The sequence below is a fragment of the Colletotrichum costaricense genome, assembly GCF_030867565.1.
Source record: "Colletotrichum costaricense strain IMI 309622 chromosome Unknown Scaffold_10.1, whole genome shotgun sequence".
NCBI classification, from domain to species: Eukaryota; Fungi; Ascomycota; class Sordariomycetes; order Glomerellales; family Glomerellaceae; genus Colletotrichum; species Colletotrichum costaricense.
In genome coordinates, this window is record NW_026848239.1 from 1,539,936 (window position 1) to 1,552,279 (window position 12,344).

Consider the following 12,344-nt stretch of genomic DNA (forward strand, 5'->3'; position numbering starts at 1 on the left):
AACTTGGCATGGGGTAGCATCGAGAAGCTACGTGTGTCATTCTCACCGCGTACATGTCCTCCCCACGGCCATTCAGTACTTTCCTTTGTCCGAGTTGGGCACGAGATATGAGGGCTGATGCCTCAGCAACCTCGATATCCATGAGCTCCAGTCTCTGTGCTGTACTCAGCCACCACTAACAAGTCCCGGGAACACAACCCACACGATCTCGGCATTATCCAGCCGCTCGCTCCAATGATTATATCCGCGGTTGCTGGTCCGCCTTCTTCCCTCAAGGTACAAGACATCTTACTGGTTTCTTTGGCGCAGCCGCTGGAACACTCTCTGCGGCTGAGGGTGCGTCTAAGTTTTCAATGAGCTTTCGATTATGATAATATACGTGTAAATAGTTTGGACAAATTAATAGGCAAAACTCGAGACGCAAGCTTCTGCCAGCTAAGACCGGTGAGAGAAAGCTGACTTCAATTCGTGGCACATTAAGCCCGGCCATCTGACCATGCCTCGGGCGAAGGATTCCGAGGAAGTATCTATGTTGCTTATTTCTGAATAGACCTCAGCTGTTCTATTTCACAGACCTGAGTTCTATACTAGGAGATCATTCTAGAAGTATTGGGGAACTAACGATCCAGCTAGCTTCCACATCACTCTAGTGATATTCGGTATAGCATTTGGGCACTGGGCATAGCTCTCGAGTTTTAGACGATCCTCCAGCACTGTTCTCACACATTTTAATCCATTATTAGAGGCCCTAATCCTGCTCCAAACCACAGTCGAGTACATAGTCACATCACTATCAAGCCCAGCTGGGCTGGTACAACATCGAGGCGCTCGCAATTCGGCCATGTCATGCCCAAGTTATTCTCAAACCTCACCTTCATGAATTAGCGAGCATATAGAAGCGAGCATATTCTAGGAGTAGCACAGGTAAGAACAAGCGTTCCACTCTCATCCAGCTTGTCATCAACAAACTACGTGAGGCACAGCAGCTTGAACGGGAACTCGTGGTCTGACATGCATCAGCCAGAAGCTCGCTTAGACGCTAGAACACTTTGTTGGTCATGTCGCAGCGAGATCAACAGGGGTCAGGACCCTCCCGCGCGCCATATCAGACTCAACGCCCAATCAACAAGTGATGAGCTAGTCGACTTCAGGCATGATGCAGAATGAATCATACCGGAGCCACATCAACTGCTCGCCGAACCTCGAACGGGCACCCATGTCGTCTCTCGCCTCTAGCGTCTTGTCTGTGCGCGTTGAAGACTTGGACCTATTAAACACGCAGCATCTTGCCCGTAGGCTTACTTGGCACCTTGGTTCATGTTAGAGCTCACTTTATGTCACAGCGAGACATTGCAACATTCGAAGCCTCTCACAGTCATTCCCAACGAGAGTCAATAAGAATGTCAGCAACCACAAGCGCTGCGCAACGTTGCAACATCGACGCAACTCGGAGAATATTACCCAACTCACCTTCCACCGGGCCCGTCGTCTCCAAACTCTCAATACTTGATTCAACAGTCGCCCGTTTCACGCCTACGGCTGCGATATGGCTTTACGACAAGCCAGAAACGTCACAATTGTCACGCACTGAATTCTTTGGGAACCTCAGCCACTCACTCAGTCAAACACTAAACGATTATCCGCACTTTGCAGGGCAACTCCAATGGGCTACACCCGAGCAAGTCAAAGACGACGCAGTGTCGCGACACCTTGGCCGGCTAGTAGTTGCGTATGGCTCGACCGAAGATCCCGGGGTTGAGTTATCCATCGCCACTCATGACTCAAAGCTCAGCGATATAGTCCCTAGCCGGGCTGAGAGGGCGACGAATTTGAAAGAGTGGAACGCCTCGAACTTCCAGCAAAGCGATTTCTTGCCAAAAACCAAGATTGCGCTCACGTCTTTGAATGCTATCGACGGGCTGCCTGCTATGGCCGTTCAGCTGACGTCGTTCAAGTGTGGAGGCTTTGGGATCAGCGCAATGGTCTCGCATCCTCTCGCAGATGCTGTATGCTTGATGAACTTCATGTACTCTTGGGCAACAAGGTCGAGGGTTCTACTGGGCAACGTTACTGCAATCGATGGTCTGATCATATCCAAACCTGTCTTTGATCCGGCACAGCTTGACCAAGCTGCAGGGCTCACACCCGGAGGTCTCCCGGACGCATCAATAGTTGCAAAGGCTCGAGCATTGCCGATGCACCGGTTTGACTGGTGGGCAGAAGATGCACCAGGATATCCTCCAGGTGTCAGACCAGCTTCACTAGCCACCATGCCACCGCCGGACGAATTAAGAACAACCAAACTCAGTCCGTCAACATATCCTCCGTGGCCGACTTGGGACATGAGTGCGCCAGTTGAGCATGTTCAAATACGTTTCGCGGCAGCCGAGTTGACCCGGCTGAAGGAAGCTGCGCAAGCAAGCCTGCCGGACGACCTGCAATCACTCCGAGTATCCCGGCTCGATGCAGTTCTGGCCCATATCTGGACTTTGATGAACCGTGCGCGCGGCCATGAAGGAAAACCTGAACAAGCATATCTGAACATCACCTTGGGTCTTCGAAATCGCGTCGATCCACCCTTACCAGACACTTTTGTTGGATCTCCTCTCCTTCTAGGGTATGTTGAGAAAACCGCCAACGAAGCGAGCTCAATCCATCTTGGGCCTATCGCCGGCGCTATCAGGCAGATGATGTCTCGCTTCACGCCAGATGCGGTTGCAGCTTACATCCATGACGCCGCACACGAGGTCAGCCCTCAGCGGTTATGGCAAGGCTTCTTGGGAACTCATCACACCCTCGTGACATCCTGGGTGAGAGCCAAAACATACGAGCTTGACTTCCTGGGCACGGGGGAGTTAGCTCGGTATGTCCAGGGCGTCATGCCAAAGATTGATGGCTTGGTTCAAATCATGGATGTTGCCTACACTGGTGACTTTGATGTGAGTGTATGTATGCAGCGAAGTGCCATGGACCGGCTGTTGAAGGACAGTTCGCTGCGTCAATACGAGTAGGCAAGCTAGAGAGCCAATCGCAACGGTAAATTGGGGTCAGCACGGACAGAGATGAAACCTGAAATAGAATATAGACAAAAAAGAAGTACTTTAGTCAATCGCTGACGGGAATTGAGCCCGACGTGGCTATGAGATGTTAGACATTGAACCTAGATCAGTTCCTAGGTGTCGAGATAGACTTACGGGTCGAACCCACAACCTTGAGATTAAGAGTCTCACGCTCTACCGATTGAGCTAGCCGGGCAGGCTATTGAAGGTGTGTGATTGTTACCAGCGGCTGGAGGTCCAAGATGCCGCATCGTGAGTTGTGCGTGGATCATAGAGGGCTAAGCCGTATCAAGACTCCACCCATAATATCACTAGCGCCTTCCACACTTCGACTGAGAATCAGAGTTCATACCGAAGAAGCATGACATCAACTCGACTCATCGACAGATAGGCAATAATCATCATGTGGTTTCACCCATATATTGAGTTGAGACGTGCTTAAGAGAGACGTCTCTTTTGAGTCTCGGCAAAAGCTCTTTTGAGGACTACGACGTTACGGCGGCCAATCCCTAAATTTGCTTTTGAATCGATGGTGCAATTATTACATAGAAGAGCCTTGTATGTACAATGGTCCTGGTTGGCAATGCACTGGACCTACTCTAGCTATTATCGTGGTACTTGTGGGCATCTTTTGACCACATGCAGTCCAACCTCCAAACGAGAATCATCCCTAGACTCATACGTAGACGTAGCAAAGAGGAGAACCGCCGATAGTGTTCAAGACCTCGTCGATAGTGCGGTTCTCAGCATTGACGCCAAGGTCAAGGATATCAGTCTTCAGTGCGTCCCTGCTAGCCGGCCTGTTGTTGATGGTAATTGTACCAGCAATGTTGAAAGCGTCCCACAGGTGGAGGGCCTGCCACAGCCAATATACGCGGTCAACCATGGCATGGTGCAGAAAAAAGCTGGGGTCGACGGGTGAGGAGTACAGATCGCTAGCTTCGCCGTTGACGGAGAAGTGGCCGGACGCGTGCATGCCGAGGAAGCCGTCAGAGAAACGGCCCTGAAGCTCGTTCTGGAAAAGCTCTATGCTCTTGGAGGCCGCGCCTACCGTGATGTTGAGCATGTTCTCGTTCGTGAACCAGGTTGAGGCCGTGTAGTTGCTCAGATCGCGACTAAGGCAGCGAGGGTTGTAGCCAAGCTTGCCGGTCGGGCTGGCCTCGAGGCCGTCCATACCGGGGTTAACCGGCCCAAGGTTGACGGTCATGCTAGGTGAATGTTAATCACCAATGCAGCGGTGCGAATATGTACGAGGGAAGCTTACTTCTTAAAAGGACCGCTCGTGACGCAGCCACCCCCATCGCCAGAAGGCAGGACAATGGCACCTGCACCGCTGACGCTGCCGTTGTGCTGGAGAAAGGCGCCGTCGCCGCTCAAGCTGGTATCGCTGCCATCAAAGACAGGGGATTTCCGGAGATCGTCCTGGTACTTCAACCAGTTCCAGTACTGTAATGTAATTGTCAGACCCATTGGAAGATCTCCCGTTCATGGTAATGGAATCCACTTACTGGCTGGGAGCCCTTGTAGCCGCATTCGTTCCGCAGAGCCTCTTCGTATGCCCAGACAAAGTAGCGGTGCCATGTCAAGAAGTTGCCCTGAAGTGCCATGTTAGATCGCGACACGATTTGTCATGAGTGTAGATGTTACTCACAGTTCCGTGGATCTTGGTTGTCTGGTTGATGTGCACGGCAACGAAGTCATCGTAACGGTTGCGAGCACCGGGAGCGAATTCGGGGTCCGACTTGGAAGGGGATGTTAATAGGCACTGGACGGCACTGATGTAGTCTTTCCTCTCTTGGGAAGAAAACGCCTCCCTTGAAGACGGGTCAGCTTTCAATTCGAGATCGACACTGTAATGGTGGGGGAGTGTCGAACCAGTCCCGACGGTAACGAGCATTGAAAATGTTGCAGCTACTGCGCTTGTTGCCCGCGCTCGATGCGGTCAGAGCACTCATAGCCTTATCCTGGAGTTCGGCGAGAACATCGCCAGTCTCGATGGGCGAGGCCATGACCGGCGCCATCAGCAAGCCCACGGCCGCAGCCGCAATAGTGAGGGGAAGCATTGCTGAAAGTTCTGGTCTGTTCAAGATGGAATAATTAAAATGCAGGGTAGCCGCGTGCGTAAGCAAGGAACTGAGAGAGAGAGAGAGAGAGCTGTGGTCCGAGGCACGTCAACACTCAGAGAGAACTGGATAGGATTTCCACTAGAGGTGCGCAAGGTCAAGTGGCAAGTGGGAGCGGACAGGACGGTCCGGAACAGTCACAAGAGAATCAACGACCAGACAGATCTCGTTAGCTATATAGATAGATGCCTGTTCGACGTTGGGAATAAATTAAAAATCCCGTTGTCTGCACTAGTGCCCCCGACCGTGGCGGCCTGCAGGGCTTCGGATCCGCGGGACGGAGATGGTAACCGCACTGGGCAGCGGGAATGTTCCAACAACGCCGCCGCTGTTGGCGGGAAGCATGGTCCTAGTATCCATTGCCAGGGGCAAAGAATCATTGGAGAGAATTATGAAGAGGGGGCACTAATCGAACGGTTTTTATGCTGTGACACTGTGGATAGGGCAGCCAGAAACTGGAAAAGTCCAATACTAGCCCAGATCCGGGCCCACGATGCTGGGATGAAGAATGTAACCTTCTTTAGGCCAAGCGCGGAGCCGGCCGGTGGACGGGTGACAGGGGAGATGCGTTGCCGTCGGTCGCCAACTCGCCACAAGTGTAAAGTGGCGGATATTAAACGGCAACTGGCTTCGGGAAGACGGCAAGTTAAAGATAAGATTTGATAACTAAGAATGGTTTTACGATGATAATGAGCCAAAGACGTAGTACTCGGACTAAGACAAACTGGAATCACCTTGTTCCGTGGGCCGAATCTGTGCGGCATCATACACGCTCTTAGAGCTCCATAAGCTTAAAAGTCAAAAAAAAGGTTCGGAAAACAATATGTTCGTCCCAACTGCCCGCATGCAACAGTAAATTGTAACAGACAGTGTCCAGCTGGTCGACCACCGTCCGACTCCACAGAGTTCCGCTCGCCACCTCGAGGGTGACCAACCGATCCGGATAGATCGTATGGTGGTTTGTTCAACATCTCTATGTGATTTCCACTGTCCCATTATAATCTTGGCATGCATGCCATGTCTTCCGACTGGCAGGCCACTAGATCCTTTCATGGGTCGGTGACACCCTCCCTGTCTCCCACCCGATGCCGCCAACAACAATGCCCCGGAGGTTTATTTCTTCCCTTTTTCCTGTGCCGCTAGGTTCTTCAACCGGGCTTCATGCAGAGATTCCCTCTTCGGTTCGATGGCCGACACCGAAACCCAGTATTTTCTCCTCTTTTTTTCCCGCGCCGACAGCGCGATGCACTTTTCCAGGGTGGCTTGGAGGACTTACGAATTGCTGCTGCCCGATTGGGGTGGCAGGATCAATATCGCTCCTTGATGCCGCTCCTCACCAACAAACAATTTCGGGCAAATTGCTGAAGATATCTGTGCTCAGAAGCTTCGTTGTGTTAATCGTTGTCAGTATTGACAACTTAGGAGCAAGTTCGCGGCGTTTTCTTGCTTGCTGCTGCGTTGAAGAGTGACGCTCGCGGCACTGCAACAAGGTGGCACGTAATGTGGGAGGCATCCATGTGGCCCCCGAGAGATCCTGAACACTCTTTTCATTCTACATCCTGCCCACCACCTGCTTAGGCGATCCTGCAGGTGCAAACTGTGCAGCACATTAAATCCGTCGATCCACTTCTCTACTAGGAAAACTCCGGTACAGAATTCTCGAAGAAAAGAGTCAATGGTGCGGTCACTTCGCTACCTCGGTGCCAAATTCTAGGCCGAATGGGCTGATAGGGACGGATCAACCTCCCTGCCCTGGAACGCAGTCTAGAAAGGCAAAGCACATCACCTTCCCGAGGCAGACAGGAGTGGCAGCACGAAGATTGCCCCTTTTGACAGAGTCCGATTCCATCATCCAATGATGATTGCTTTTACAGTTACCAGCTCCCCGTTGCGTGATGATTGAGGTCCTTGCATCCATATCCCTCCCGAAAGCCCCGTCCGTACCGCGTGCGTGGTTACTGCAGTGTGGCCCCCGTGGATCGGGTTTCATCTATCCAGTTCCTTTCTTCCTACAGAATAGATTATGAGTCCCCAATATGGAGTACTAAATTGGAACAGCAAGATGCTTAAAAGAACCCGCTGATCCCCTCGCTACTCAGTGTCCACTTTCTCGAAATTTTGTGACTTTCTTCGATTCTCCTCTCACCATCTGTGCGTCTGCTTGACGCCGCGCAGTCGCGTCATCCGCCGCAATGTCTTCGACGTCCAGCACAACGGCCGTCGACCCGGAGCGTGCCAAGGAAAGCAATACGGCCATGATCCTGGCCGTGACGGGGACTTTCCACGCGCTCGCTCTCGTCTTCGTCGTTCTCCGAACGTATACCCGCGCCGCTATTGTGAAGACGATAGGTATCGATGATTACATGATGATCATGTCTGCGGTACGATCCAGGATACTAGGTTGCCATAGTACTATGACAAGGGTGGCCATGCTGACTTTGACCAGCTCTCTGCGCTGGGTGGAGGTATGGTGATCTTCATTATTCAAGCGTTTTACGGACTCGGCAGACACAAAGACACAATCAGCAAGCCAGATCAAGTCTTCTTTTCCAAGGTTGGCTTCTTTCAATCAATCATATCCGCCATCGCTGCCCTGGCGTTTCTGAAGATCTCAATCGCACTATCGCTGCTACGTCTAAGCAAGAACAAGTGGTACTCGAGATCACTATGGGCTTTGATTGGTACAATGTCTATCCATACCTACTCAGTGTGGACTGCCTGAATCTTTCTAACATATCATTAGTGTTCGTCGTGCTTTATACAATCATGGCATGGCTTAGTTTCTTCTTGTATTGCAGCCCGATGGAGGGATATTGGGACAAGAGTCTCAAGCCAAAGTGTTACAACATCAAGTTGTTCGTCAATTTCGCGCTGGTCAATACTGGTGAGCCGACATACTCATCCTTTCGCATTGCTTTAGAAGCTAATTCAGCCCAGCGTTCAACATCTTTACCGATGTCTGTTTCGCATCTCTGCCTATTCCCATCATTTGGGTCTTGCAGATGAAGTTGCGCACACGGGTGTATCTAATTGTCGTACTTAGTCTAGGATACTTGTAAGTTTTGCTCCATTCGACACAAGGGGTGCGTATCGGGGCTAACTCATTCCAGAGCTGTTATCATGGGTATCATCAAGGCCATCTATCAGATTGCGCAACCGAGCAGCAAAGACGGAACCTTGTAAGTCCTCAAAGGTATTGCCGACAAGAAACATTACTGAAGAGTGATTCTAGTCTCCAAAGTATCCAATTCTGGGGCTTGTAAGTTGTCCGAATGTTTCACGGACTGAAACAATGTTAACCTAACGGGCTTTCCTATAGCCTGCAACTCAACCTCGGCATCATCGCCGCCTGCGCACCAGCATTAAAACCCCTCGTCGGCCGCGCCCTCAAGATCTCGTCGAGCCGTCACTACAACAGCGACAACCTCTACGAAAACCGATACCCGACTGGAAGATCCGGTAGAACGGGGAACATCACCACGGGCACCGCTCGAAGGCAGGGCTACAGGGAACAGGGAAGCCAGGGGGCACCAGACTATGAACTCGAGGACGGGCCGTTTTCACCAAGCCCGGAGTTCTACCGTACGACCATAAAAGGTGGAAACAATACCCCGGCGGCAGTGGCTGTATACCAGAAGAAGAACAGCTTTGGCGACAGGTCGGGGAGTGAAGAGCTGATCCTAGAGACTGGGCATGGTTTTGGGGATAATAAGGGTATCATGAGGACGACGGAAGTGCATATCCAACGTTGAGAACATGCAGGTAGGGCAGCACCGCCGGTGCTAATTCGTTCAGATTCCTAACAAACGTGGGATGAGAATATACGATTGACTCCATCTGAAGCGACTACGGTTGGCCCCTTTCTTGACTAAAGAAAGTATGCTCAGCCTTGAGGATTTCTTTTTGCTGACAACCTCCAATACTTTTGCTTTAAACATGGGCCTACTCGTGGTCCAACAGGTGGTATCATTGACGTGAAGAGTGAGATCATTTTTGGAAGTATAGTGACCCTCTTGATGCACAATAAGAGCAATTTTATGCGGACTCTGAACTGGTTCGTGTGCTAGGTGGCACTCTAATGAGTGACATTGATATATAGAGTTACCTCTCCACTACCAATTTACATAACTACACCAATATCATCCCCTTCCCCTGGAGTCCTGATTGGGTAGACCCTAAGCAAACCTGGGTAGCATGATTTTCTACCCTCAGGCTAGCCAAACGTCCTTATGTCCCAAAACCAGACTCAAAGCCCCTTCTCGTTGGAGTTGCCCGAATCAAGCTCGGTAGTAACGTGTCGCCGCCTCAAATTGCCAGCCTCGTCATGCACCTCATCCCACGCAGCAACTTCGGCCTTGGGAACTCTGACCAGGCGATGCGTGTTGGCGCCGTTGGAATCGACCTCGACAATCTCCGTGCGGATCTCGTATCCCAACCAGCGAGGGAGGACATACATCCAGAAGACGTAGTACAGAATGCAGAGAAGGATGCTAGCAGAACGCAGAACAAGTCAGCGGGTTTCCTTGTACTTTGGTTTCACATTTGAATAAAGGGTTTACTCACATGCCAATACCCACGACACAGTACGTGGCGTACCAAAAGCTGACGCTTCCCGCGTACGGGCCACCTTTCGGCGGCCACCACGGCATCGCCAAGACAAAGACTTGGATGGCGAGGAAGAAGAGGACGACAAAGTCCCAGGCGCGGAACTCGGAGCGACTGATACCGGAGCGCTGACGACGACGTCTGAGGACGAAGACGCCGAAGGTCATGGCGAAGTTGAAGATTGCGCTGGGGTAGCTAGCCAGATCGACGACTGCATCTGATGTTAGTGGTAGGTTCAAAACATGGATCAGCGGATCCCGGGGAATGAGGTCATACCGAAAGAGAAGGCATCGCCAGCAGGGGGCGCGACGATCATGATGAAGGTCATTGTCCACTTCAACATGTACGGACCCAATGGAGTTCCAAAGGGCTTAGTCGAGACCCAAAAGTTGGTGAATGGAAGAACACCTTGTCTACGTCCTGAAGTCAGCAAAAGTTCCATCAAATCGAAACGAGCATCTACTAACCGGCCAATCTCACGAATCATACGCGAAGATCCAATCAACACAGCCAACAAATTCCCAAAAGCACTCAACAGGACCAAGAAATTCAACACATTCGCAGCAGCCTTGCTCCCGCCAAACAACTTTGAAAAGAACACCGCGGCCGCAATCTCGCTCGCGCCCTTGAACTCGGCCTTCGGCACGGCCGCGAAATAGGCAATGTTGCAGAGCATGTAGAGGATGGCGACCGTCAGCAACGAAATGATGCCGTTCTTCTTGAGCGTGGGGATCGGGTTCTTGATCTCGTTGGTCATGTTGAAGGCGTTGTAGTAGCCAGCGTACGAGAAGATGATGCTGACGAGGGCGTTTGAGAGGTCGTTTCCGTTGCTGGTTGTGCCTTCGAAGGCGTTGCGGAAGTTTGCTTTTGGGTCGGGTATGTGTTTGACGTTGCCGCCTAGGACTACCAGGCCTGCTATGGAGATGCTAGAGGATGAGCGTTAGTTGTGATGGGAAGTTTAGTATAGGTTGGGTAGGTAACTAACAAGACAAGGGTGAGAAGCTTCAGAACGCCGATGAAGTTCACAAGCCAGAGGGAATATCTGTTGTGTGCGAGGACGCAGATGACGGCCAGGGTGTAAGCTGCGATAGCGACGCCTCGCATCTGCCATTCCGATGGCGTAATATCAGCCATCCTCCACAGGTATCGAGACAGAACTGCCACACGCGTTAGCGATTTCCTCCAGCTCTGACGTGGATGCTCTCTTTCACTAACCGACTGCATTACTACTGCTGAACGACAGAATCACCGACTGGACCGCGAAAGCAACGGGGAAGAAATGCTTCGGGCGGGGGTACTGCTGCTCCAAGTAGACGACTTCCGAACCGCTGCGGTTGGGGAAGTAACTGGCCAACTCAAGATAGACACTGAAACCGGCCGAGGCCATGAGGAAGCCAATCACCCAGTACATCAAGGCGAGCCCAATTGACCCCGTTCTGTTGAGGATACTCGCAGCTACACCGGGATTATATTAGTATCTAGTACTTCTGAAGAAGCCATAGTCTGGCCTTGATCATCTTGCCACACAAGCAATGGAGAGTTTGGGCCAACTTACGAGTAGAAAAGACACCAGTCCCAACCATCATATTGATATTCAGGAAAATAATGGCCACCCAATTGACATGGTACCCCAACGGGGAATCAGCTTCGACAGGAGCACCGACAGCCTCCTGGTACGACGGCTTGGAGCCGTTGCCTCCCTTGACCCTGGTGTACGCGAGATCGCCATCGTGGATGATGGACGGCTCAGAGTCGCTGGCCTCGGGGTCAGCGCGGACAGTCGAATCCGCGCCGCCCGACTTCTCGCTCGGGAAGAGCCTCGAAAAGACCATTGTCGAGGTGGTCGTTCCTTATGTTCTGCGGATAGTAGGTTTGACCGGCCGGTCAGGTTTGAGGGGCCACAGATGGCACGTGGATAAGGACCCGGGTGAGTTCGAAGAGGCCAAAGCGGTGACGGCACAATCTTGAGGAGAGTTCTAGATGAACGCCATGGTCGCGTGAGGATACATATATACAGATACGCGCTCCCACGTCGTTCTTCAAGACTGCAATTGAAACCCTCCCACCATCCGTCCCCGACTCATGTTCGCAGGCGACAGGCACTATAACGGGGGGTACCAAATCACACAATCGATTATCTCTTGGCTCAATATTCCTTACCCATGCCTTCAAGCTAGCTCGAGTTGCTTGACAAGTCAACACCAACCATCTTGGCACTCGAAAACCTTTCCACAGTAAGAGGCACAGAAGCACGCAATGGAGGGTCAGCTCAGCTCCCTTGAACCCAATTGAACGACATCCAGCCGGCTAGGCCGACCTGGACACACAATTGGACCATCAGCTGAAGTTAGCACGAGTTTACGACTGTCGCCACCCCCGTCCTACACTACATCCCGAGACGCGCGATTGTAACGTCCCAGCAGCAATGGAGAAAAAGCTTGGGACGGAAAGAGGAACGGACGGGTTCCAGGGACCACCGCGGAGAGTGCGTTTCCACCGCGGCTTGTCCCTAGTCTCTTTCTCTCCCTTCTCTTACTTGTACATAGCGTACTCGAAC

General features: G+C 51.8%; 4 protein-coding genes across 4 annotated transcripts; 2 read left to right on the top strand and 2 right to left on the bottom strand.

Annotated features, from left to right (window-relative positions):
* Nucleotides 1-1,400: 1,400 nt before the first annotated feature.
* CCOS01_10132 (transferase) lies at nt 1,401-3,011 on the top strand (the record flags this gene model as incomplete). Its single annotated transcript, XM_060458288.1, has 1 exon — nt 1,401-3,011. One exon carries the CDS (start codon nt 1,401-1,403, stop codon nt 3,009-3,011), a length of 1,611 nt encoding a protein of 536 aa, XP_060311453.1.
* A 724-nt stretch (nt 3,012-3,735) lies between these two features.
* On the bottom strand, nt 3,736-5,122 carry CCOS01_10133 (uncharacterized protein; the record flags this gene model as incomplete). The annotated part of the gene is made up of 5 exons (XM_060458289.1): nt 3,736-4,267; nt 4,324-4,505; nt 4,568-4,654; nt 4,711-4,873; nt 4,935-5,122. The coding sequence occupies 5 exons, from the start codon at nt 5,120-5,122 to the stop codon at nt 3,736-3,738; spliced, it is 1,152 nt and encodes a 383-aa protein (XP_060311454.1).
* Nucleotides 5,123-7,374: 2,252 nt separating this feature from the next.
* Nucleotides 7,375-8,934, top strand: CCOS01_10134 (uncharacterized protein; the record flags this gene model as incomplete). The annotated part of the gene is made up of 7 exons (XM_060458290.1): nt 7,375-7,563; nt 7,629-7,863; nt 7,926-8,066; nt 8,120-8,237; nt 8,293-8,361; nt 8,415-8,441; nt 8,502-8,934. 7 exons carry the CDS (start codon nt 7,375-7,377, stop codon nt 8,932-8,934), a joined length of 1,212 nt encoding a protein of 403 aa, XP_060311455.1.
* Nucleotides 8,935-9,428: 494 nt separating this feature from the next.
* CCOS01_10135 (high-affinity methionine permease) lies at nt 9,429-11,619 on the bottom strand (the record flags this gene model as incomplete). The annotated part of the gene is made up of 7 exons (XM_060458291.1): nt 9,429-9,672; nt 9,746-10,004; nt 10,064-10,200; nt 10,255-10,713; nt 10,773-10,944; nt 11,003-11,242; nt 11,343-11,619. The coding sequence occupies 7 exons, from the start codon at nt 11,617-11,619 to the stop codon at nt 9,429-9,431; spliced, it is 1,788 nt and encodes a 595-aa protein (XP_060311456.1).
* Nucleotides 11,620-12,344: the final 725 nt, after the last annotated feature.